Below are 25774 nucleotides of genomic sequence, written 5' to 3'. Positions count from 1 at the left end.
GGGATCCGTTTTTTTGCCCGCCAATTGTGCTGCACAAATGTTTTCCAACATAAGACATTTAAATTTGTGTTGATAAATGTTTGGCGAAGAAGAATGGTTTACAATCAAAACTCCATCTTTAAATAATTTTACAGCTAGCCGAATGTAATTTAATCCTAAATTTTAATTACTCAATAAATTCAATATTGCATCAAGGTAACAAGCACACCCAGACGCACCCGCTCTCGCGCTCGGTTTCATGTGTAATCCGGTTAAAATAGCCGTAATATTTAATTCATATGAGAATCATTAAAAGTGCAGTGGTGCTGTGTCCATTATGCATTCCTTTTCTAGCAGGATAAAACAGCCCTCAGATGTGGGAGCTGCACTTTGAAGTGTTGTCTCAGAAGCAGGCCAACTCTTACAGGAAGTCCCTGATGTTTAAAACATGCCACGCAGAGGGCGACTAACAAAGGTGAGCACTTGTGGCTTGCCCCAAGATGAGCCAAAAATGGCCAGCCAGGAGTTTGGGTGGATCTGATAGACTGCGCACACGGCGGACATCAAATAAACAAAAAGTAGACAAATATACACATGGGGTAATGGTGTAGTTGTACAAGGGCTAAAGCACTGGAGTGTGCATGGGCCCACAGACACATGGACACATCGTTATACTGTTAGAACAGGCAAGAAGAACGGCTGAGCACGTGTCACGGTTACCGTCTAATAGAGATAAAAATGTGTAATGACATCATTTTCCATGGACACGTGTGATAGGAAACACAGCTAAAAGGAGATTTCTTTCTTAAAGATATCATCTGTATCAGGTTGATTTAATTCAATCATTGTGATTCAGTTTGCCATATTACATTAAACTCTGACATGTTTATTACTGTCTATCAAAAGATATAAAACACCCACTCGCGATTTGTAGCAAAAGTCTCTAATCAGCAGTGACTTTAAAACTGTACTTTTCAATTTAGTCAAGACAAAGTAGATGGTAGGACAGAAAAGTGGCAGTGCTGTGTGCATGCACTGTTAACAGTAATGCTAAGATATTTGCAAGTGAAATAAAACTATTAGTTGACAGAGCATTAGCTTTAAGAGAAGTTCCTCGTCTATCTTGACTTGTTTTGCTAACGCTATCTTTTCAAAGTTCTTTGGATTCTGATTTAGTTGATCACTTTGGGGGAAGATAAAGGACATTTGAATTTTGCTGTGTGCAGGAATTCTCTGAGAGCCCTTCTGGGAAGGCCTGCACTGGCCTTTGTTGCGGCCTGATAGTGACTGGAACGTGATAATAAGCTGAGCATTACATGTGTGCGGTTTGGCATATTTGTGCACATGCAGAGATTTCTGTGTGTTTCCTCGGCTGGGTTTGTGATTGGTGGTTAAAAGTCCTTCCAAGGGAAGTGGGTGTCATGAAGATAACCTCACCGAATGTGCTGAGCTGGGCTGGATGTTCTGCTGGCAGGAAAGTGTAGTGATCCACGAGCAGGAACTCACATTCTGTCAACTTAGTACACCTCTACACACTCTCTCCAACCCCCTAACTGCCATCTGTATTTCTGCCTCTGTCAGGCCTTTTCCTGACCAAAAACACACACACACACACCCAGAGGAAACGACCCGTGCGGCTCCCAAATAAGCTGATGTGTCATGCCTTCCTTTCTGATATTTCTGCAAAAGCTCAGGAAGGAGGCTTCGGTACCTCTCTCTTTCTTCCTCTTCTCCCCCTGTCTCGGCGTGAGACACAGCCGTAGCTGTGACAGTTGCTCTTCTGTAAGAATTTGCAGCTCCTGTGGTGGGAGACGCTGCCACTCTGGAGAGCCATGAGCCGCTGTTGCGTGGTCAAAGTGATCACCTTAACAGAGGTCCAACTTCTGCAGGTAGGGGGGAACGACTTATCTACAAGCCAGGGGAAGTGGGGCAATATCACATATAAGCTTGTGCGTGTGAAGGTCTGTGTCTGAGTAACTGTGTGTGCATGTGTTTGCATGCAAGAGGGATTGTCTAGCCCTTTGTAAAAGGCATGCACTTAAAACCAGAATAACTGAATAGCCACCATGGAATGCAAATTTTGAGATCGGCTCGCTATCCCAGTCTTATCTTCCCACACATTTCACAATCTGATGTGTGGTTACGGCTGTTTACTGTTTAGCAGGCTCAGCAAAAAAACATACAGAAAGCTTGTCTGAGAAGGCTTTATGTTCCACTTTCATCTTATCTCCAAAGATGCAAGATGGGGGGAAGAGGGGGGGTCATTAAGCACTGCTACTACACATTCCATAACTGTGTCAGTATGTTGTAAAACGCGTCTGTTTGCAGAAACGAGTCCAAGCCTCCTACAAAGGTTTTGTCCATAATTTGTACAGCTAGCTAATGTCACCATCACCCAGTGTTTCATAAGTTGATGGATTTTTCTGAAGTGAAAGGAGAACTTGGGCAAGACTGAAACTGTGTTAGGCAAGAGCTGTGAGAGAGTCTGTTACCATGGCAGGTTGAGTGCAGCCTTTCAGCTTGGACCAAAGAAATACACCTTTTGACGACGAGGTAAATCACACTACATATTGAAACGCATCTCACAAATAGAGGCTGAAGGAATCAGGATTAGAGAGAGTGCATGAAACTTGACTTTAGGTTGAGCACTGCAGGTGTGTGAATGTAACTCAGAGCTGTTTTTATCTTTCAATAGACTGTGTTGCGATTTTAATCACAATATAAGTGGGAATATATGTCCTCTAATGCAGAATATAGACGGTGGAAAATTAGCACTTGCTGTGATATACTTTATTTTTGTGATATCACAGAAGAGCAGGTAGAGCTGGAATTGACTGACCTGGAGCAAGCATGCAATGCTACTTGTGTGTTAGAAAAAGGGTTATGAGAAGTTTTATTGAGAAAGAAAAAGAGAAAGAGGGCGTGTGTGGATAAAGGGCATTGTCACGTTCTGACATCTTTATTTTACTGGTTTAAATGTCTCTAAGTGGGATAACGAGGTTAAGAAGATACAGCTAATGTCATTACATTTTTTAATTGGACACAGAAAGTGAAAATGTAAACTGCACAGATTTCCCCATTCAAACTTTTTGAAAGATAAACTGATTTTTTTTTTTTTTTTTTTTCCTCAAATGGCCTTCACAGCAGGTCTACATGTCATGAGTAACTGTGCAAATGTGTGTAAATAGAAAGTGAACCTGTGACCCCGTCTCTACCAGTAATCACAAACACTGCTTCAGTTGTTGTAGCAGGTGCTGTCAGGAATATTGAAAAGGAGGGGGAAAAACTGAAGATCCGAACAGACACAACAATCCCAAACTTGAGCCTCGATTGATTAGATTCTTATCTCATTCCTGTCCCATGTGCATGGCGGGCACTGATAATTTTCAGCATGTCCACTTCACACATGCACAGGCCTGCCATTGTCAAAGCTGGCCTTGGTGACTGAAGCACCATTACCTCTCAAATCTAATCAGATTCCCTTAAGTGGATAACAAGCGTGTCTCCGGCATTTACAGTAGTGAGAAAGCTGAAGTGAAACCAGGACAATCCGCCGTCACACAAAGCAGATGTGGTGTGTAGCAGTCCTGGCATCCCTCCTGCTATCCGTAGTGGAAAAAAATGTTGATTGGCTAACAACTGGCATCTTGTTTGGCCTGGACAAGTCAGATAAGAACTCTCAGTCACTACTGACAGGATGAGTATTGTGATGAGGCTCTTCTTAGTTAGGTGCATGAGTGGTGAATAAGACCAGCGAGTCTGGCTGACATGGGGGAATTTAATGCTGAGTTTTAGTATAAAAACCAAAACTCTCAATGGTTTAGTTGCTAGCGAAAATCTGAAAATATAAAAACAAGTTAAACAGTTGAAAATTAAAAATGAAGACACTGTTGCTCAGTTGAATTCACTGAACCTTGAATGGTCTAATATGAAAAGTTGTTAACTTTTGCTACTTTTATTAGTATTTTTATCTCAACGCTAGGTTCTGTGGCAACTTTTATCAAAACTTACTCAGACTTACTCTATATGCTTTGATTATCCGTGCTTTTGCTTGATAAATTACATCTACCAACTAATATGCTCTAAATGTGTCGTCAAAATGTAGACCTGACTTCAACATTTATTTATTTTCATATATATTTTTAATGGTCAGATTGTCTTTGAACCCTTGAATCAAATTAAAAATACATACATGCATCATCACATTTCCTATCTCCAATCAGCAATATGGCGCTGAATCAGCTACTACATCAGTGTTGTGGCTAATCTGATTTTCTTCTATTTCCAGTTGATAAGCTGATCCCAGTCTTATATTTGGAGATTTAAAAAAAATGTTCAGGAGAGCTTCTTTTTTTTTTTTTTGTTTAACCAGTGAATAGAACACATTTGAGAGGAAGTAAGTAAAAACTGGAACTATCTGCTGACTAAGACTAACATTATAAGATCACTGCTAATATATAATCCCCAAAACATTCTACAGGCCACAAACTAACAAAGAGAGTTACAACAATGAACTTATTGTCCTCCTCTTATTATGTCCTCTCCTTACTGAGTGGCATTCAATATTTTAGGGGAGATCCAAAAATAAAGCTCAACTTACTTAAAGTAAGTAAGTTACTCAAAATAGCTTTATAGCTGTTATTAAATAGGCAAATGATAATACTAAACTATCTACAATGAAACTAGTGAATGAATGAAAAGGCTTGGTTAAAAATGGCATTAGAGAAGTTATTTAAAACCCTCATTGGGGAACAAGGGTCAATTGTGCTGCCACAACCCCTGAAGCAGGCGGCAGAAGACTTTGGGAGATGACCGCTGATTGGTCAACAGGAAAGAGAGGGCGGTCCGAATGAATTAGTGATAGACGCTAAAGGCAGATATCCTGCAGTGATCAAACCCTAGATGATCTGACAGTCTAGCGTTTGAAGTGATTATCATGCTACGCAACATAAAGGCTTACGCCCAGCTGTGGGCCTAATTAGTTCACTTAGGGCCCTTTATAAGACAGTGGTAGGGGACTGGAAGGGACAGAAACTCACTGAGAAGTCAGGATAGCAGCAGACCTGGATCCCTAAAGTTGCTGCTACACCAGAGTAAACCAATCTGAAGATTATCTGCTTTTCTGAGAATGCCACACTTAAGTGACTGCAGTTACTACACAATGCGGGACGCAACCAGAGCTTCAAATGTAAGAATTGAAATATTTAGAAATACTTTGATTTACTTTAACAGTGTTTTTTAATTAATTAATTTATTTTTATAAATGTAACTTACTTGTGAATCCTTCAGGCTGATTATTTCATGTGGAGTGCTAGCTGCATTAATATGTAACATTACTGGTAAATTTTGTCTGCTTCATGCTAAACCACAACTTGAAACAAGTATTTAAATTTCAAACATGACTCGGTTTAAATGAAGTTGGATTCTACAAAACTCATGTTGTTAAGTTTGTAAATTTGCTGTGCATGACTAATGACTGGAAAAAACTATTATCTGTCTGTTGAATGAGATCACCTTCTCGCAAAGCCAACAGCTGCTTCGAACAAGCCCTGTGTGTATACACACTGAGTCAGCGCTGTTTCAGCTTTATAGGAAACAATACGTCTCATCTCCTGAACCGATCTTCTGCTTAGTCAACTCGCTGTAACCCTGTGCACAATGTGTTTTTTGCCACAGGTACAGAGCCACCTGGAGAACTCCAAGTTCCACCTCCACCAGAGCCAGAACCAGCCGGTGAAGCAGTACCTGACGCTGGGCTCCAAGCTGGCCTCCTCGGCCACGTCGGGTCACACCCTGCCGCATCCGCACACACCTGGCCAGGTGCTGGCCAACGTGCCCATCATGAGGAACGGACACATGGCTTCTGTCAGCGACGGCAGCAACCCCAACAGCCCCGTTACCCTGCTCACTATGGCCAATCACGACAGCGAGGTGAGTCGGAAAAGAACGAATCTTGACTATATGGAACTGAAATTGAAAGAGCTCAGATGATGATCGCTGATGACTGGAAAGCTGTGAAATTGCAACAAAAAGTTGGAACCACAGACTGGGTCAAGGATAAACTGCTGGTCATAATTTTTGTAGATTTCGCAACCTCCTTGAAATGCTTTCCTATCAACACTCCTCATGCTACTCAAAGATATTTTCCTTCAGTTGATTTTCTTGTAAGAGATTTGTTGTAAGTCCTTTCATATTGAGAGCGATAAATCATGGCTGACACTTTGTTGAGATGGATAGCCAACACGCGCCTGGGAAGCACCAACGTCTACATTCATACGTCGATTGGGTTTGAGTCTTAATGCACAGAGTAGTTCCAGCTAATCATCTAAACAAAGTGATGCCATTATTGATCTCCCTCTCTCTCTGATGTGCTCATCAATAACTTCAGACATGCAGTCTCTGATGAGAGAACCATTTCAAAGGGAGGAAACTAGTTTGGTAACAGATGCACATTTTTCCTGCCAGTGCTGCTAACAAACCTCAGAACATGGCGGCGAGGAACGTGTCTGTTATTAGATTAGTGTCTCAACAGCTCCTCCCCAGTTTTTTTTTTTTTTTTTTTTCCCGTGTCTATTTTGGTTTGAAATGTTGAGATTTCCAAAAGACTTGGACAGTATTTAAATTCTGGTACCAACATCATCAGTCTGTCCATGAGTACATGAGTGAAATTACTGTTCTCTTTTAGTTTCCAATGGATGAAGTTATTGATGACCTAATTAGTCTTGAATCCGGCTTCAATGATGGAGGCCTGGATTGCATGGAGCCTAACATCTTAATGCAAAACAATGTAAGTATGAATCACATTGCTCAATCAGATTTACACTAACCCTTTTCTTAGAAATGACACAGACTGTTGGACGCCTTTCACATTGATTTCTGCATCGCTTCCTCTGGTTTTTAACCTTGGTTGTGGTTAGGTTTATGTCCTTGTTCATTGGCTAATGACTTCTCTGTTTTAAATGGGGACTTGAAAGTGAGGGTTTGTCCAACCAAACATTTAGGTGCAGGCTTGAGAATAAGCTTGGGAAAAAGGAGACCTGACTTAGTCTGAGGTCAGCTTAAGTCTAGAGATGAGTCAAAGTTCACTCGGGCTTAGCAACATTTGTCACATTACTAAAGAAGTTTAACAAAGCAGAAGGCAGATGTATTTGATGCCGACAGCTAAATATATAGCCCATTCCTGGGGAGATAACCGACGAGAAATGTCACCAGCACCATTAGTGGGGAGGAATTCAGGCACTCTGAGAAAATGTGCGAGACAAGGGATTGTTTGGCTGGAGAACACGGCTACACCTGAAGCAAATACAGAGAGAGAGTTTGTGTGACGGGAAGATGGGGAATCTGGCCTAACTCCATACAGAGAGACACTAGCAGACAAAGAATCATACACACAGATAAAGTGGCACAGAGTAAAACACAACACATACTGTGACAGAGATGGTACGAGAGGGGGAGGAAAAGATAAGGCAGAGAAGAGCAGGGAAAGCGGGAGCCAGTCGGTTTCAAATGAAGGCAGGAGCGCAACAGAGGAGAGAAGAGTGAGGGATTTTGTTGGAGAGAGTTACTGAGCCATCGGATTGGGCTAATGCATACACTCCCCATGGGCTTGTTCTGAAATGATACCATGCTTAAATGGATCAATTCATCCTAATTAGTCATACAGTACGATGCATCACATCGTTTCGCCGTGTCAACACATTCAGGAACACAGGCGGGAGAGGGATTGAATTGATTACAATAGTGGTAGTGGGGGAATTGTTGCGATCTTTCATTTTGATATGCACGTTTGTCCCGTCTTCCTCTATTCTCCTATCTCAGTGGTTTGGCTAGAAAATCAAACCAACTGCAGATATCTAAAATATCTGCAATTTGTTTCTTCTCCCCCTTTTCCATCCCATCCCATCTCTTGACATGACATGTAGCCTTATCGCGTTCACCAGTCTAGTACATTTGACACACATGTCATGGTTAAAATTGTCTGTGCACGTCGTGGAATCTGTGGTGGCTTCTGTAGTATTTTCCCATAAATACACAAATTAGACACACATGTGTGTCAGCACGCTACATCTTGACATGTCCCCGCTCCGTGAAAAGGCGTTATTATTGCAGAAGTGATGCATGCTTTCCCAGACAAGAAGGGACCCGTAGGAAAACAGTTTTGCCTCTGTTCAAGCAGTTGACCTAGCTAGCCTTTTCATGTAATGGGATGCTATTTTCAACACAGAGCACATCAGTGTTGGGAGCACTTTCAACTGGAGGGGTTTTGAAAATGATGCCATTAGCAGATCAAAGCGCCATGTTTGGTGAAATGAGCCCTCAGAGAGCAGCAGGCCCGGGTTGAAGGTCAGGGTTAGGGCTTATCTGACCAGGTTACAGTTAGGTTACATTCTTGTTAAGTTGTTTTTCCTCTTTTGTCATGCAACACGAGCAAGCAACCTAAACACGGCCACAATTCAATACCAAAGCTCAGGGTGTGCCCTGCCCTGCTGTGGCAGACGTGGGACTACAGCTCCCCGCAGGGAGCTCCTGAGCCAGAGGCCTGGGGGCTGACAACCTTCTCCACAAGCCTCTGATCACGTCACTCGCCTCTTGTCGCTTTTTTTCAACCCTAAACAAACCCACACAGCAGCCAAAAACAACTATTTGTGTTGTGGCTTTGGTGAACGTGTGAAAGTCTCACGTGTGAAATGCAAATGTGCTTCCCCATTGGCTGACCCTTTCTCTTTCTTTCTCTCCCTCTCTCTCTTCTTCCTAGGTGTCCCTCAGTAGCAGCATGCTGGACCTCTATGGGGGTGAACAAGGTATGAACGCCCCTAATGGTGGAATGAGTCCCACATCTAACCCCACAAAGCTCACTGTAAAAAGGGAATACACAGGTATGCGCTCATACCATAGTATTGACCAAAACAACTAACCAATTAAAGAGTTGTCAAATTCCTCACATTGGTTAAAAAAAAAACACACACACAGGTTATTTTGGATTATAATTAAAGAAACACTGGTTCCATTAAGCATTAGCGCTTTGGACAGAAGAACACATTCTGCCTGTGTTGTTTAAAAACAGAAAATTGTTGGTAAACTGATTTTACTAAAAATAAGTCCAGCTACGTGTGAACGACATTAATAAAGGTGTTCTTATTTGTGTTTCACAAACACTGTCTTGTAACGTATTTTGTTAATTAGACTCAGCAATGCGTAAACTTTTCATCACAGTTCAAAAAAAAAAAGAGAACGAAACACACAGCGTGCCCTTTAAGCCATATCTTATTAATCCAATGCATCAAGCAAAAAAAAAAAAAAAAAACCCAAATTGATTTAGGAAATAGAAAGGATGCCTGAAGAATCCTTCAGTCTCAATGGGCAAATAAGTAAATTGCCATCTGTTTCATTGGAGTGTGGGCAGAGAGGACAATGGGCTGTTACACAGTCTAAATTGTCTTGATTGAATCAACAGAGACAAATTGGGAAATCCAATGTCAGGTCCCTAATTGTGTAATTTGGAAGAATGTGAACACGAATATGGAAGCACTGGCATTTTTTTGTCCCTCTCCACTACAGCATTAGCAAATTTGCTAAACCGTCTTAATTACATAATAAGTAGTTTAAAAGTGCTCACCATTTTTTTTTTTTTTTTTTTTACAATGAGCTTCAGACATGCTGGAGGGGATAAAATGGGCTCAGTGTGTGTGCGTGTGAGTGTAAGGAGGTCAAACTTGTGTCTGCGGTGCCGGCTAATGCAAGGAAACTCCGCATGCTGACCTCAGCGCTGAACTCAGTCAAGACAACTGATTGTGTGTGTCTGACTGGTGGTGTGTTGTGTTCGCCGTCGCTCGGCTTCTAAATTAGTATGCACCGCTAATCCATTCGTTCCCCTCTGTGATTTATTTTTTGACAGAACACGACACAAGGGTGATGGCCAAGGAGAGGCAGAAAAAAGACAACCACAATTTGAGTAAGTGTCTCCTGCTGCCTTTCAGCTCCCTCACGGTTTTATCAGCGAGTTATGGCCTTTAGAAAAGCGTCTGTCAATGCTCTAATCGTCTCCTGCTCTTTTCGCTTTCTTCTTCTGCTCAGTTGAAAGAAGACGAAGATACAACATCAACTACAGGATTAAGGAGCTGGGGACACTCATACCAAAGTCGAATGACCCGTAAGTTGAGATCATATATTTACTGGACAGTCGCCCTGCTTTTACTTCACGTTGCGTCACTGAAACAACTGCTGGAGAACTTGTGCGGCGGGGAAGCGTATTAAATTCACGGCACAAAGACACTCCAAAACGTTGTTCATCGAATTCAAATGAGGGCTCAAGCACATTTCAGTCATATTTCAAGGGTGCACTTGAACTTCCATTGTAGTCTGCGCTCTGAGAGCCGTACATCTCCTCGCCGGGGTCTCCGCGGTTCAGCTCCAAGCATGAGTGATGAGGAAAAGGGTCAAATGCAAAGAAGCGGGCCGCGCCATTTGAATCAAAGTTGGAAGCGCAATTGGAAGCGCGGAGATGAGAGCGCGGCGCTGAATTGAAATCCACCGGCCATCTTTTCGCAGTTGAACTTTGCCTCAAATTTAAATGGAAGGTTAGCGTTGTCGTCGTGCCATTAACACAGGATAAAAGAGATTATTAGCGCCGATCACGCCGACGTCTCACTCGTGAGGAAAAGGACAATTTTACTGCAGCTCCCCTGTCCCTTTTTTTATTATTTAAAAAAAGTAATAATATCTGCAAAAGAATGACTTGCACTCCGGCACCTTAAGTCCATTTTTCTCCTTGCCTTCCTACTTAGCTCATTTTCCCTCACCTATTTTTACTCGAGGATTAATTTTACCGAACAAGGAGGTACAAGAATGGACTTTCCACATAGCTACTTAACTATTCTATTAAAATTCCCATTCAGTCTCCCCATGTAATGTCCAAGGATGAATAATCGCCCCATGTAAATCACCATTTCTTATTCATATCATAAAAGGAGACGAAGAAAAAAACCTCAGTTAAAACTTTTCCAACCTGCTTCTTTCTCTCTTTTTTTTTACTGCGGAGGATATTCTGCCGACATCAGGGGGTTCGGGTGTAAAAGGTTATCTTTTTACATTTTTTCCTGCAGTGACATGAGGTGGAACAAAGGCACCATCCTGAAGGCCTCGGTGGAGTACATAAGGTGGCTGCAGAAGGAGCAGCAACACGCCCGGGAGCTGGAGAGCCGTCAGAAGAAGTTGGAGCAAGCGAACAGGAGGCTTCTGCTGAGGATCCAGGTAATAAAATATATCAGTCTTATTTAGTCTTTTCTCCAAGTTGCACTTAAATATTTAAATAAAACCCACGTCACTATCAAATTATACTTTTATCCTCACATTATTAATTTATTTAGTTAGCTAAGCACACCTCCATCCTCCCCGGGTACTTCCCACTAATTTCCACCTTCAAAGCTTTACGACCCCACAACGCAAACTTGTGGACCCCCTACTGCTGTTTACAAAAGTTCCTTCCACCCCGTGATCTAATCTCTTCTAGGTCAGGGCTAATTACCTAATGAATAAAGACAATGACCTCAGCTCTTCCTGGTGGAGCGAAGCAGGTCAGAAGTAAACGAAGGGAGCTAATAGAAGGTGGACTTAATGACACATGAACGCCCGTACAAATGTGCATTTTTAAGCACACACGCAGCGCTTTGTCCGACGTTATTGCAGCGGTGGGAAGAACACAAAATCTGTAATCACCTTAAGAGATGACAGAACTATCCAGGAAACAATGACCGCCGCTGATGATAAAAGGAGGGCTTTGTGGTGACAATGATAGGTGATAAGCGTGTGTGGGAGAAAATTGTGTGACAATACAAAAACTTCCCAGTGTTATCTCAGTATGTGAAAAAGGAGGTGTGGTGGAGATTGTCTCAGCCTCACTCCCTGTTAACCAACAAGACAAATGTGCTTATAACTGAGGAATTCTTTTGACATCAACAATTTCCGATCTTATGTAGACACGCAATGTGCACGGACAGAACTTTCTCAGCGAATAGAGAACTTATGGTTTATTTTCCTTTGTTTTCCAGGAGCTAGAGATTCAGGCGAGAGCACACGGACTCCCAAACATGGCTACCGCCTTGGGGACAGTCGAACTATCCTCCCATCTCCTCAAACAGCAACAGCAACAACAACAACAGCAGCAGCAGCAGCAACAGCAACAGCAGCAGCAGCAGCAGCAGCAATCACCTCCCCAGGCCCAGCAACTGCAGCAGCCACCCCTCTACCAGGAGGACCCCAACAGCGACTACCTCCAGAGGATCGTCGCGACTGGCGTGCCGTCCATCGCCACCATCAGCGGGCCACAGGACCACATCACGGGCGCCGACGCCGGCACCACGTTCTCCGACCCGTTGTCCCATTTCACAGACTTCTTCAACGCCACACTTAAAGAGGAGCACCCGCTGGACGAGATCCTGATGGACGACCCGCTGTCGCCGTTCGGCACCGACCCCCTCCTCTCGGCCGGCTCACCCGGAGGCGCGTCCAAGGACAGCAGCCGCAGGAGCAGCTTCAGCTCTGCAGAGGGTGACGACCTATAAGGGCGGCCTCTTCACTGACACTCTCTTGTTATCACTTAACGACAACAAGGCTGTAATCCCCCAGCGGTAAAGGGCATACACAGAGCCTTTAAAAGACTGACGGCTCAAGGGTTTCAAGTTATTTAAATGACAGCTGACACACCTGACAGTACCGCCTGTGTATAAAGTGTGTAGGTCTTGTTGATCCGGTGAGTGCTAGAGCTCGACTGTCCCAAAAAGCTCTCCAAAGCTCAGCGGGAGCAATTGTTTCTTTGCCTCCCAAACACAGCAGAAACAGACTTGTAATAAAAAGGGACATTTATCTGTAAATAATGTAAATAACTTCTGTTTTTTTTTTTGTTTTTTTTGTGGTGGCTATACACTGTGTAATATGAAAAATAATCACTAAAAACTTGCTTAAACTATCCTTTTTATAAAAAAAATGCAAATACTACTACTATACAAAAGGTTCCTAACCAGTTGCAGACATTTGCGTTGTGTAATGTGCCTTACGTAACCGATGTACTCACCTCAATGCCTAACACGCCCTCAGCCCTTTGTCTGTGTCTTTTATATGTTTTTGTTTAATAAGTGTGTTTGTATTTATATATGTTTAAATCCATGTATTCATAAAAAAAGATATATATTACTACCTAACATGTTATGTTTTTTATTCTGAATAGGGGTGGGGAAACACTATAATAAACCCCTTTTTTTGATATCATTCTTGTCGTCATCTCGCAGAAAACCTCATTCTCGAGCACTGCATCAACACACGCTCAGAGAATATTGTTAAAACTTAACACACAGCGGTTGTGTTCCCGAATGCCACATATGCCCGATTTCACCGCGGTCTCTAATTAAAAAGTTTGTTCAGTCGTAAGGTGCAAATCAGGGAACATGTCACACGCAAACAACTCATTTCTCACTTCTCTACAAAAAATTAAAAACACAACACTTCTAATTAACCCTGCACAAAGCTCAACACATCAGGTGCCCAAAAGTGGAAACAGGATACAAGAGCCCCATTTTCACTGGCAAAACGCGGAAACTTTAGTTCCAGGAACTTTCTTGAAGAAGCTAAAAAGTCCCTTTTAGACTGTTAGCTGTTTGTGTTCTAATGTGGGCTAAAGACACATCAGATGAACACCAAGCAAACTAGTCCGCTGACAAATGGCGTTTTTGCACTACACTACAAACTGCTCCATTCTAGTCCAGTAGGTGGCAGTAATTTAGAAGACAGTACAAAAGCAGGCATGGATATAACTGGAATTTACTCCTCTACAAGTTGGGTCATTGAGTCAAGACTGGAAAAGGGACTAGCAGAAATAGAAAAATGGATTCAAATCACTCAAAATGCATAAAGTACACACAATTATAAACTACTGACTAAAACAGACTCACAGCATGAGCCACAGAAACCTTTGAGTACTCAACCAACACTGCGGCAGTTCCCACAAACACAGTTCCTGCACTTTTGGAACGTACTACCCCACTCAAGAGGGACCTTTTGGGGGTCAAAATAATTCCCCCAAAACTTAATTTAGACCCCGTTCCCTTTGATCCAAATGCACTGAGTACCTCCAAAGGTTCCTAGTTCCTGATGAAAGTTCCTGCAGCAGAAACGATGTTGTGGACGTGATCTTGCGACAAGGAGTGCACCAAATCCTGAAAAGTTTCGTAGTGGAAGGTGAAGGGCTGGCTTACAATGTGGCTGATTGGCAATGAGTGTCAGAAAGGAAGAGAGAGGAGGGAAATTGGATAATAAAGACAAGTAGAGGAGGGGTAATAATTCTGATGAGTCCACTGTGAGCTGATGAGCGCTTGAGGACGAATAATAGCGAGGGATAAAGAGTTGCCATGAGAGTGCTTAGCCGAGAGCTAAGAAAGTTTCCTTTGAGGTAAGCCAGACGAGAACATGCTTCATTTTGTTCTACGGGAACAGGATGTAAACATTTCATAGTTAAAAAAGTTATCTGAAGAAAGTTTGTTTGTGACGTAGCCAGAAAAAAAAAAAAAATATACATTTTTTTTTTTTTTAGTTTTATCATTCAGAAATCACTCTTCATCATGTAGTTTTCTAATCTTCAGCTTATGCATTAATAATACAACAAACAGAGCAGTCAGAAAACAACATGCCAATACTTCCCAAATGGATTCCTCATCAAAGCTCCTCTGAATTAATGTTTTACAGTGTTATTAGTGTGTGTTTCCCTGCAGTGAAATCGAAACTTCCCTCACTTGCATCTCTTGAGCTGCAAATAAGGATGAACCAGTCAATCATTATGGAGCACAGCCACTCCAACTACAAAGTGGTGAGTGATGTTTATGGGTAATTGGCCAGAGTAGTTATGGAAGGTAAATATAGATTTTCATTATTTTTTTCATAAAATAAAAAAAAGAAAAAAAGACAAGTATCCAAGTCAGCATGAATTAAATTTCAAAAGGCTCAATTTATATTTGGATTTTCAATCATTTTTTCGTCTATCTTGTCTTACTAAACCGGAGGAAACACACAAAACCAATTACTCTTGCAAAAGAATTGATGAAAGCCGAAGTCTGGCGTGGTGAAAGTATTGACAAAATACAAAAAAAAGAAAAATAATAATTTGAAGGAAAACTCCCGTACGAATTTGTGTAACTCTACGGGAGAGTCAGATTAAACTTCCCGACTCATTCGCTTCTTTCCCCATATCAAAAGATATCGCGAAGTTCAAGGCCAGTTATGCACGGGCTTCAAAAGGAAATGTGGTCGGATGAGGCAACCGTGACATCAGAACAGGCGACTTTTTATTTGGAACATCACAGTTCATCAACCCGAGATTTTGGAGACTCGCAGGAACTGATGTGTCCGCGCCGGACTGAGAGGATGTGTATGTATGTACGTATGCTAGAGACATTAGATGTTGAGAGGAGACCATAAATCTGGACATGTAAAACAAATTTGTCGTCACAGAAACCTCACGTTCTGTTTCTCGCTTTCTTTGCTCCTTACTTAATCTCCTCTGTAGGAAATAGATGGGATTCTGGCTTGTTACAGTATCTGCAAAAAAAAAACCTCCTACACCTAGTAGAATAATCTTTTTTCTTTTCTTTTCTTTTCTTTTTTTTATTACTACTGCATGCACAAGAACATGGCCTCCGTCACTGAATTACCTCATTCCCAGGAAACAAAAAAGGTTCTTGTTCTATCATTTTTCCAACAGCAGGTGGCAGCAATGGGCTGTGTTTCATCACCACACTTTGCCGTAATAAAAAAGAAACCCAAAGCAGGATTGTGGTACAACAGAGAACATTTGTGGTGGATTATTTAAGAAAGCCAATAAAGTAAAACGCCTTTAAGTCTATAACAATGGTTCGTAAACAGTGTTTTCACATATGCAACTGCGCCTTGGCAGTATATGCTAAAGTCCACAGTACTCCCTATACTTCCCAGTATAAACTGACAAATCTAAAGAAGGCAAGTGATGTCGTGAACCTCACAGCGAAGTCGTTCTGTCACCAAAACAACGTTGTCAGACCTCCTGCCACCCACCAACACTGACACCACCACTGAGCAGGAGAAGCTGTCACCTGTGCAGATGCCACAGCTGCCAGCGTGCTACAATGCACTCACCTGTCGAGCCTGCCATTGGCAACTCTTAATCACCTCCCGCTGAGGTGACTCACTTTGGAGCACGGCAAAAACACGCACGCGCGCACGCGCACGCCCGAGCACACAAACAAGCCCAATCAAATGTGCTTGTGTGCAAACACCAATGTGCACACGCAAGCACAAACACACACGCACGCCCCGGCGCGATACCACACGAGCGCATGCACAGGTGTGTACCACATTGCACTTCGTTGGCACACGTACGAAGGAAGAGAAGGGGGGAAAAAATAACCACCTAAAAGCCCTCATCAGGATCTGGACTGTGACAAGACTTGTGCACAAATTAGGTGAAATTTGAGTGGGAATAACAATATGACAGCCGGCAGTGAGGCACCAAACATCAAGTGTCATATCTATTTTCAGCCATGACTCAGAGCAGTGTGACAAACAACACCATGCTGCTTCTCAATCAGTCAGTCCCGTCTACTGGAAATGTGGCAAACTAGGCCCTGGATGAGTTTTCCCTTCAGGAAAAAATAAGAAATGATCTGAGGCTGAGGTCAAAGTGAAAGGTGAAATTCGAAAACTTAAGCCAAAGTATGAGCATTATATTTAATGTTTAGGAACTTATTCCATCAATATTGTCTCCACAGTCATCGCGCTACGACACTCCGGGGCCTTCGCCTCAATGCTGCTTTTATTAAGGACCACACCCTGACCAGCGCTCGACAAACTCCCACGTCACTAGACCACCAAGGCCCCACGTGCATTAACAACGGAACGCAAGAGAGATGAAAAAAGGGCCTTCTCGAGATGCTATAAAATTAATGCGATTTCCAGAGTTTTTATGAATCGAGCCAGATGCCAAATACATAACTTCAAACAAATTGACTTCCAATTATTGGTGCCGCACACCACTTCCAGATGTGCAACAGATGGAGCTGGGGGCGACCGAAGGTGTCTCAGTCCGCGCTTTGTGTTATTCCGCAGTAAAACGGCAGTACAGTTGTATGTGTTTTAAATCACAGTGGGCTGTGGGCTGGAGGTGAAGGGAAGGACACGGGGATAGTGGAGGAAAAAGGAAAGCACATCATTAGGAAAATGTAAATCTGCACGGCACAGACAGTGGAGAGCCATATGTAGCGTTAATACAGCTTGATATTATGTAAAGGCGGACGAGATGCTGGGGCTGAAAGCTGGAGACGTATCAAGGAGGTGGGGGATTCAGAAATGTAAATGTTAATGTGATCTCTGCTGTATCTTCCAGTGCTGGGATTAAATGGTAAAAAGGAACAATTATGGGGCTTGCTTTTCTGTGCATATGTTAATAGCTTACAATATCCTTGCATACATAAAGAACATTAGATATGATTAGAGGACGTCCACAGTTTTACACACTAGAAGGTTTTATAACAGTCGTAAGAGGCGCCGCACTCCAGTTCGATGGTTAACAAAGTCTTTTCTTGGAAACTTTAAAAATGATTTGATTAGTCACTGTTAAAGCTACGTAAAAGTAAAACAAATGTGATTCGGAGTGAGAAAAGTAGCTGAGCACAGACTTCTTTTCACTGCAGAGGAAACTAATAGAATATCCAATAGCGGTGCCGTGTCCTGGGAGGGTCATGGCTCTGATCCCATTATTACCACAGACTCGGGCCCGGAGGGAGCCAAAATGGCTGTGTATTTTTCCCAGAGCCCGTAGTGGAGCAGTCTACTGGGGCCCTATCTACTTCACTAGCAGTCCGCTTGAGCACCACAGGTCCTCCCCCTCTGATCCTCGGGGCCAAAGGGCCTCTGCTCGCTTCCTCTCTGTTTTCGCGTATCTTAGGTTTTCTATTCAAATACAGCAGAGAGCGGGGACCGTTTTGCTTGGCCATCGTACCTCTGTGCTGCCTTTAATTCCCCTGCTCTGCCGGAGTTGTATGCTAATCCAGTGAGCGACCCCCCCCCACACCCCCCCACCCCCTCTCCCTTCACTCCCCACCCCTTCCAGGTCTCTCCGAATGCGCACACGTTCAAACACACACACTTTAACCTTGTGTAATCTGGGTGACCTTGGACTGAGTGGGAAGCCGCTGAAGTGAAGTCCCTGATTGATTTGTAATTCAAAAGAGGAGCGATGGCCACCGTGGTGCCACCACAACCTGCCAACAGGAAGACCCTCTGCCACCCCTTCAAAATAAAACTAAATGTGTTGAGTTACTGGGTGGGGTTTTTCATCCCTCTGTCTTTCCCCGTGTCGTGCGAGTAAGGTTGCGGGAGCAGGAGTAAATGTCAGATTTAGGCACGGGGGGGTGAAGTGATAGTGGCGGTGGGGAGGGTGCTGGGGGAGAGCATCAAGATGATCATCATTAGCAGGGGGAGATAATTGGCACTGCATTTTGGGCGCTCTGATGGGCAACTCGTCTGCATTATTCATTCACATTCCCCTTCTCACTCTCCTTCCCAGTCTCTCTCTCCTGTTCCCTCTCTCAACCCGGGGCAGGCGCTGGTCCTTAGGAGCTGGACTCATCTATTATAGATGGGTAATTGTTTATTAAATGCAGGCCTGACCCTATTATGCCTATTACCCATGTGCTGCACACCAGTATGGCTGGCAAGTGTCTGTATTTTTCCATATTCTGGAAGATCTGAGGATCCCCTGTCGAGGACGTGAGGCCTCTTTGGCATGAGTAAGTGTCAGCCCGGCTGAGGATGTAGAAAAAAAAAAAGTGGGAAAATGAGAAGGAAGAGAGGAGAAGAGGATGATGAAAAATAAAGCCAATGCCTGTGTGGCTGCCACCGGCCAGAGGACTATGTCTCTCTTTTTCCTCCAAGGCTTGTTGGAAGGAGGCAAAGACAAAGGGTGAGTTAAAGAGATGCTTTGCCTCTCATTACACTGACTCCTAATCTACCTCTGCCCTATCCTGGGCAATCCCTGCTGCAGGCGTTTGGAGGCTAAAGCTTCAAACCAGGCAGTTTGTCCAAAGCGGATTCATTACCTTAGATAGGACTACCAATGAGCCTGCTAAAATGTCACGTTTAAAACTCACACAGCAGCCAGAGCTGGGTTAAACTGACACTAGAGGTCAGTAGTGTAACAGAGTTGAGACGCCACTCTTTTCCCCGGCAAAACAGAGCGAGCTTCAAGCAGACAGAGACATTACAAAAGATAGGAGAGACTGGAAAAATAATTCAGGTAATGGAAATGAATTGAAATGAAATGATTAAGTTCAGTTAATTACTCGGTAGCTTAGGCAAATCAGCTTAACTTCTATCAAAATCATTATTTCAGCCAGAACGGCAGATTCACAGAGAAGATATTTAGCCAACATGCACTTAAACCAGTCTATGTAAAGTAGGATCAGGCTAATGGATCAGATCTAATACATGTGGCACTCGGTATGGTAACAAAAATAAATGTGCGATTAGAATTTATAACGGAGGGGGAAACACACTGGATCAATTTAAAGCTACAGATGGTTCTGTGGTGCGGAGGGCGGTGGTGGTGACATGTTTCTTTGTCACTCTACTGGTATTTATATCACCCCTGTATCACTTTGTGAACGACAGTCCTGCTAAATACCAACTTCCTGCTCGGGAAAAACAGATAAAACAGTTCTCTCCCATCCTGTGAACCAAGTCAAAATACTCGCTGGAGACGTCTGCACAACACAACAGCGAGGAGGAAAGGGAAAATACGCGGATGTGCCGCTGTGCTGCGGTATGATGAAGTGATCTGCATGATGGCATGTCACTGCTTACTGGCTGGGTTGAGAGTGATTAACATGGGGTGTTAATTAGTGGGTCGTCAGGAGTGGGTGTGCGGCTAACGACACGGCTCCGAGCAGCTCGGTCGCACACAAACACGAGGCGCAGCTCGGGCCTTCTTCTACAATTAAAATGAATTTGACAATTAGTGCTGAGCAAAATAACGTACATCGCATCTCTTCATCTTTTCGCTTTAAACAAAAGCAGGAAAAAAAAATCTTCTTTAACACATAATCAGAAAATTACATGTATCAGAATAGCACGGAAATTATGTTGTTTTTATTAATATAAGAAGAATATTTGATGTAATTCAAATTATGTAAAGATGGAGGTGGAAGAAGGTAAGAAAAGAAAGCCTCCATTATTATTAATAAATGTGTTTATTACTAATAAAGCTAACACGGCAAGAATATTGTCATTTTAAAGCACCTGACAAAAAAATATAGCTTTTTTTATTGAGTGAACCACAAAAAAAAGTAATAATATTCAGAAAGCACATAAGAAAATTGAGTGCAAACACATTATTTACAGCCTTTTCTCATTTAACAGCACTCGTCCAGCTAGGAATTCCAGCAGCAGATTCGCCGTAATGCTGTTGAGTTGATTAGAAGAGTGAGAGGAGAGGAGAGTGACGGAGAGAGCGAGTAAGAAAAGAGGAGGGAGCGAGTGAAGCCGCCCCTCTTCCCAAAGCTTATTTATTCCTCCAGCATCCGGCCCGCTGATTAGGCGGCCACAGACACTTTTGATGCTTCCCCACAATGAGCGAGCGGCTGCGATTTCAATGGGCTTATCTGTTGTGCTGCGTTCGGTAAATAATGCTCGCAGCTGTCAGCGGCCTCATCCACGTAGCTAATGCTACGTCGGGATTAGCTGCGATGAATGAAGTCTTGTCACCGAGCAGGGGCGGCTGTGCCAAACAGTTTACAGGACCCTCCGCCCCGAGTGGAACAAATAGAATGTAATTAAGGAGAGCTGAGAGCATGGAGGAGGTGTAGTTAGACATGCATGCACACCAACATGTGCACACACAAACAGTCACATTTGCTTTTTTTGTTATTCGCCTTTTAATACCCAGGGAGAGTAACATACCTTTTTTTTTTCTTTTTTTTTCCATATTATGGTATTTGTCATGTTCAGTTGGAGCTGTCATAGCTAGAACAGTGTGCGCTAATGTGTGTAATCTGCTTTGCAACACATCAATTATGATGGATATTGCTCCGCCGCCATGCTTCCGGGGTTTTTATACAAGCCTGCAGGGGAATCCGTCTTTTCTTGTTAGGCAACCTGTTTAGTAAATAATGATCCACTTTGAGCCCCGGCTGATGTCGTATAATGTGATGTGTGCGCTTGTGTGTACACGCGTGTGCATGCGGTGCGGCGTATGTGTGGCGGCGGCGGCGGCGGCGGTGGAGGCAATGGTGGTTTGGTGTGCAAGGATCAAGCCTGGTAGATCAAAAAACACTTAGGTGGAGACTGGAATTCAATCGCGCCCACGCCGTGTGAAAAACCACGTCACAGAAAAGCCGAGATGCTTCTGAACGCGTTAGAAGCCCATATGCAAAAACTATAAATATTATCGATGACTTGTTTAAGTGTTTCCAGAAGTGCCTGAGCTAACAAGGAGGCAGGAAGAGAAATATTTAGACTGTACACTGTGTACTATTCAGATTTTTACAAATCTTTCTCCCTCTACTTTGTAATGCCTGTTTTGCTACCTTTATCTCCCTCTGTATCTAACTTTCTACTATTTTCTGATCTTATTCTTCAGTTGTGATTTCTAGGTCTCTGTTTTGCACCAACTCTTTCCTTCTCAACCATCATGAACTCCCTTCTCTTGCCTTATAAATTATGTTCCTCACACTCCCTCCAACGCTGTCTCCAGGACAGGGCAGTACAGAACACGGAGAGAGTGGCACAGATTTAATCTTGTGCTTGCTCTGAAACCACCCGCTGAAGAATTTTTTTTATTTTTTTTTTCCAGACCTCAAATTTGAAGTAGACCCTTCCACTTCAAACAATTCCTAACTTTTGCTTGGCTTTGAATCATTCACCTCCCGGTTTGCTCTCCTTCACAGTAAAAAGGCAGCAACGTTTAGTTAACTTATCCAGAGCAACCTCCGCTGACCCAAACTGTAGGGGTAATGGTGTTTCTTTTGCCGAAGTACATTTTGACAAAACACACAAGTTCTTTGGATTTTCACTGAAAGGACAAGGCTGTCTGAGCGCTGGGCCACCCTGAGAGCTGGCTCCGCTCAGCTGGTGTTTTGCCAAGATGCTCGGGAAAGGCTACAGCTCCGGGTCCTTCGGGAACTGCAGCGGATCACATTGAGATCCCTGTCAGATCCCCACTACACTACACTTCATTCAGTCGGTAAGTCAGTCTGTCGGCAGAGCAGGGAGGCAGGTAACAGACAGGGGGAGAGAGGCCCTTCACTCCTAGATGAACACATTCTTTAGTGTCAGCATAAAATAGCCGCACTGGGACCCACTCACAGACTTTGTACGGGCTTTTTATAGTTCTTTATTGTTGTTCTGTAAGTGTGCGGTGTTATGTACACCTCTGTCACAGTGAAAAACCGCTGAGATTTGGTGGCTTAATCTAAGATTGGGACATATACCACTGGATATTCTATTTACTCCATGCAAGCAGCTCCCCGATGTCCCATAAAGCCCCTTGCCTCTGAACTAAGCTGGTCAGGGTTTCAGGGTTAAAGCTCCCCAGCGACTGGAGACTGAGTACCTGCCTTGAGTGTGCATGTCAGCTTGTTTATGTGTGTCTGTCTGTGTGAACACACAGCCGCGTCCCCCCGCCTCTCTCCAGTGTAATGGCTTTATTTATGAAGTGGCACCGGCAGTAACAGGCAGGTGATAAAGGAGAAGTGCGATGCCGTGGTCTGAAGCCATGCCGTCCTCGCGGCTTTTAAAAGATTGATACTATTTGACGTCGGGTGCTCATCACGAGAGCGGTGAGCAGGAGAGACGAGAGAGGTATAAGTCCTTCTGAAGGAATCAGTTTATGAGGACGGCGACTGATATAAAAAACACAGAAAAGTACTGGATTCAAATGCAGGAAACTATATCCTACAATTAAAGGAAAATGGATAAATAACTAAAGTTATGTGTGTTCTGCTCATTTTATGTGCTTTAGCCCAATTTTCACAAGATATCTTTAGTTTCTCTATAAATATGGGCCAAAAAGTGCAGGTATGTTGCACCAGTTGTGGTAACATAGCGTGAACAACTGCAGCTGATTTCCTCTAATTTAGAATGAGACTGAATTTCCACCAAAACATGCCATGAAAAGGCAATCTATATAAAAACATAAACCTAACAATATTTCACTGCAGTAATAAAGGCCTCTTCTTTAATATGTAAGGAATTATCTTGTATAATGTATAATGCTAATGTTGTTTTTACAGTGCAATCGGATTATTATTTTTCTTTAAATCCCCAAACTGTGTTCTTCTCCAGACCAAAATATTTTCTAGAAACCCCGCGTGCATCTGGGCTACTTTAGCGAACACAAACTCACTAAGGTGTGCCTCTGAAAACAGAAAATGAGGACATTTCCTCAGTATTCCCAGAGGCAGCGGCCTACTGGCCAATGAGACCAGCAGGTTTTCCCAGAGATGCCGAAACCTGTTGGAACACACAGAACTCATTCAAACTCTTCCGCCGGTCCTCTTCCCTCCTTTTCCAAACTCCGTCCCGCCTGCTGTACTTAAACTTTGCGCGGGTGACTGCGAGCGTTAACCTCTGCTTCGACGCACCTGTGCGCCGGGAAAACCCGTCATTAAAATTAACATACGGCTCGCCGTTAAAAGGAGCACATTTGGCGTGTTTTTCTTTCTGGCCGTGCCACCACGAGCGAACTGCTGAGTGAACTCAACGGTCCTCAGGGGTGCCGTTCCTGACTTGTTTACCCGAATAACTTAAGTGATTTACAGCTTCTTTCAGACCTAAAGACACTAAATTGATGGCGTCTGACTGCGACCACCGGTGCGTGACAGCAAAAACAGCGGCGCATTCACACGCACAACGAAAGGCCGGTTTAATGTAAACCAAATGCCTACGCATGTGCTAGGACTGCACACAAAAAACCTCCTTGAAAAGTCGATTCGTGAGGCCAGGCTGCTGTCATCACAGTCACCTGGCGTGTATATCAGAAAAGACAGACGCAGACAAGAGAAGACGAGGTGAAGACACTTTCTCTCTGTTCATGACTCCTCAAGACTAAATATAGCATCTGGCTTTGAAGCCCCTGTTAGATCCCATATTTCAGTCTGACCCCAGTCTGAAGACAACTCACTGCTTCTCCTCTTGTTTTTCCACTGACTGAAATGTGCCTAAAATTAAAGTTAAGACAACAGAGCGCGGGACGTTCAGATGTGCCATCTCAGTAAACAGCTCGTTTGTTAGCGGAGTTGTTATACTGGCTGTCACGTCGGGGTCCCGTCTTGTTTTGCCAGGTGTACAAGGGGTGGGGGTGGGGGCTTTCCCTCCCGCTCCTGGCCCGCCTGTTTTGATCCAAAGCAGCTGGTAGCCCGCGATACCCGTTTAGTCTGAGAAATCAGCTTGTGCAAACAAACACCTCGCCTGCTCCGTAGCTCGGCGCAGGCCAGCGCATCTGCCAGCCATTATAACCTCATATCGCAAAATAAGCCAGGTCCTGTTTCCAGTCCAGCAAATAAACAAAACAGATCTCGAGCATCATTATTCATTATTAAAGACGATACGGCTGAAGTTTACAAAGTCCACCTGTAGTCCGCATGCCAGAATTCCCATGGGAGATGCGAAGTGCTGCCCACAGGTGTGGAGGGTTAAGCAAGCCGCAGCTAACAAGAAGGTTAGGAGACACGTCTTTTTAGATATATATGGAACTCATTCATTTTTATTCATTTATTCATCTTGACATCAAACACAGAATTGAAAGTTAGCCTAAAGACGAGTGTAACCTGTGAAAACTTATGGAAAAGTTGTAGTTTTCCTGACACATACAAGTTACAAACATGCGGCTGATGGCTGTGTGTTGTCAGTCATTCCGATGCAAAACTGCCAGGCTGATGAAAAAAAAAAGTGCTGTGTTAAGCAACTCTGGAGTGTCACCGCGGTTGAAGTCAACTTGTAGGCCTACTGAACACTTCTCCCCAGAGAACAAAATTGCTACAAAGTAAGGAAGCGCTTTCGTGTTGACGGAGGGAAACCGAAAAAGCCACCATCCGCGGTTCGTTACGAGAACTTGAAGCTCGTGCAGACCTCGCCGCACTGCCAGCGAGAGGCGGGAAGAAAGGGAGCAAGAAAGCAGGAGTAAGGGGCAGATTGGAAGGTGGAGAAGGGAGGAAAAAAAAAAAAAAAAGCGGGGGAAGGAGGCTACGGGAGATGGAACGAGAGGAGACGAGTGTGTGCGCAAATTAATGTGGATGTGTTTGAAGGGGTGAGAGGGAGGGTGCGTAATTTTGGCTTGTTTTCCTTGGCGCACCTGCCCGGAGAAGCAGCCATGAACAGGAAGGTCTAAAAGTTAATTACATCAGCTGTCCGAGCCAAAATAAATGTCAGCCCCTGACGGACGCTGCAACACCTCCTCGACTCTTGTTTGCCTCTCAGCAGACACTACCACCTGCTTTAAGTTAGATATCCTAGAGTCAGTAAAAATTTGTGTTGCTCGTGCTTGGAAGTGTTTTATTTTAATGGAGAACGCTCAGGTGAAAGCTCTTCTGCCTTATTATGCGCGTTTGGCTAAACTGTAAGTTTTTGCTCTGTCCATGTCTGCCACTCACTCTGCCATGCTCCCTTCCCCTTAGCCATCTTCACTAAATAAGCCTTGCTCCTAAGCACTACCCATGGTCTACTTTGATTCTTAATTTCATACAGCACCTAAGGGTGCCCTTCTTTGGCCACCGCTTTCACCAAT

The 25774-nt window shown here is 43.6% G+C and overlaps 1 protein-coding gene across 1 annotated transcript; it reads left to right on the top strand.

The window, feature by feature from the left end:
• The first annotated feature begins 1686 nt into the window (after window positions 1-1686).
• tfec (transcription factor EC) lies at window positions 1687-13073 on the top strand. The gene is made up of 8 exons (XM_084573985.1): window positions 1687-1868; window positions 5656-5910; window positions 6665-6766; window positions 8735-8855; window positions 9875-9931; window positions 10054-10129; window positions 11082-11229; window positions 12027-13073. Exons 1-8 carry the CDS (start codon window positions 1812-1814, stop codon window positions 12537-12539), a joined length of 1329 nt encoding a protein of 442 aa, XP_084430111.1. The 5' UTR covers window positions 1687-1811; the 3' UTR covers window positions 12540-13073.
• Window positions 13074-25774: the final 12701 nt, after the last annotated feature.

This window comes from Chelon labrosus (genome assembly GCF_963514085.1).
Source record: "Chelon labrosus genome assembly, chromosome: 23".
NCBI classification, from domain to species: domain Eukaryota; kingdom Metazoa; phylum Chordata; class Actinopteri; order Mugiliformes; family Mugilidae; genus Chelon; species Chelon labrosus.
Note: the sequence above shows the minus strand (reverse complement) of the source record. Positions and strands in the feature narration are given on the sequence as shown.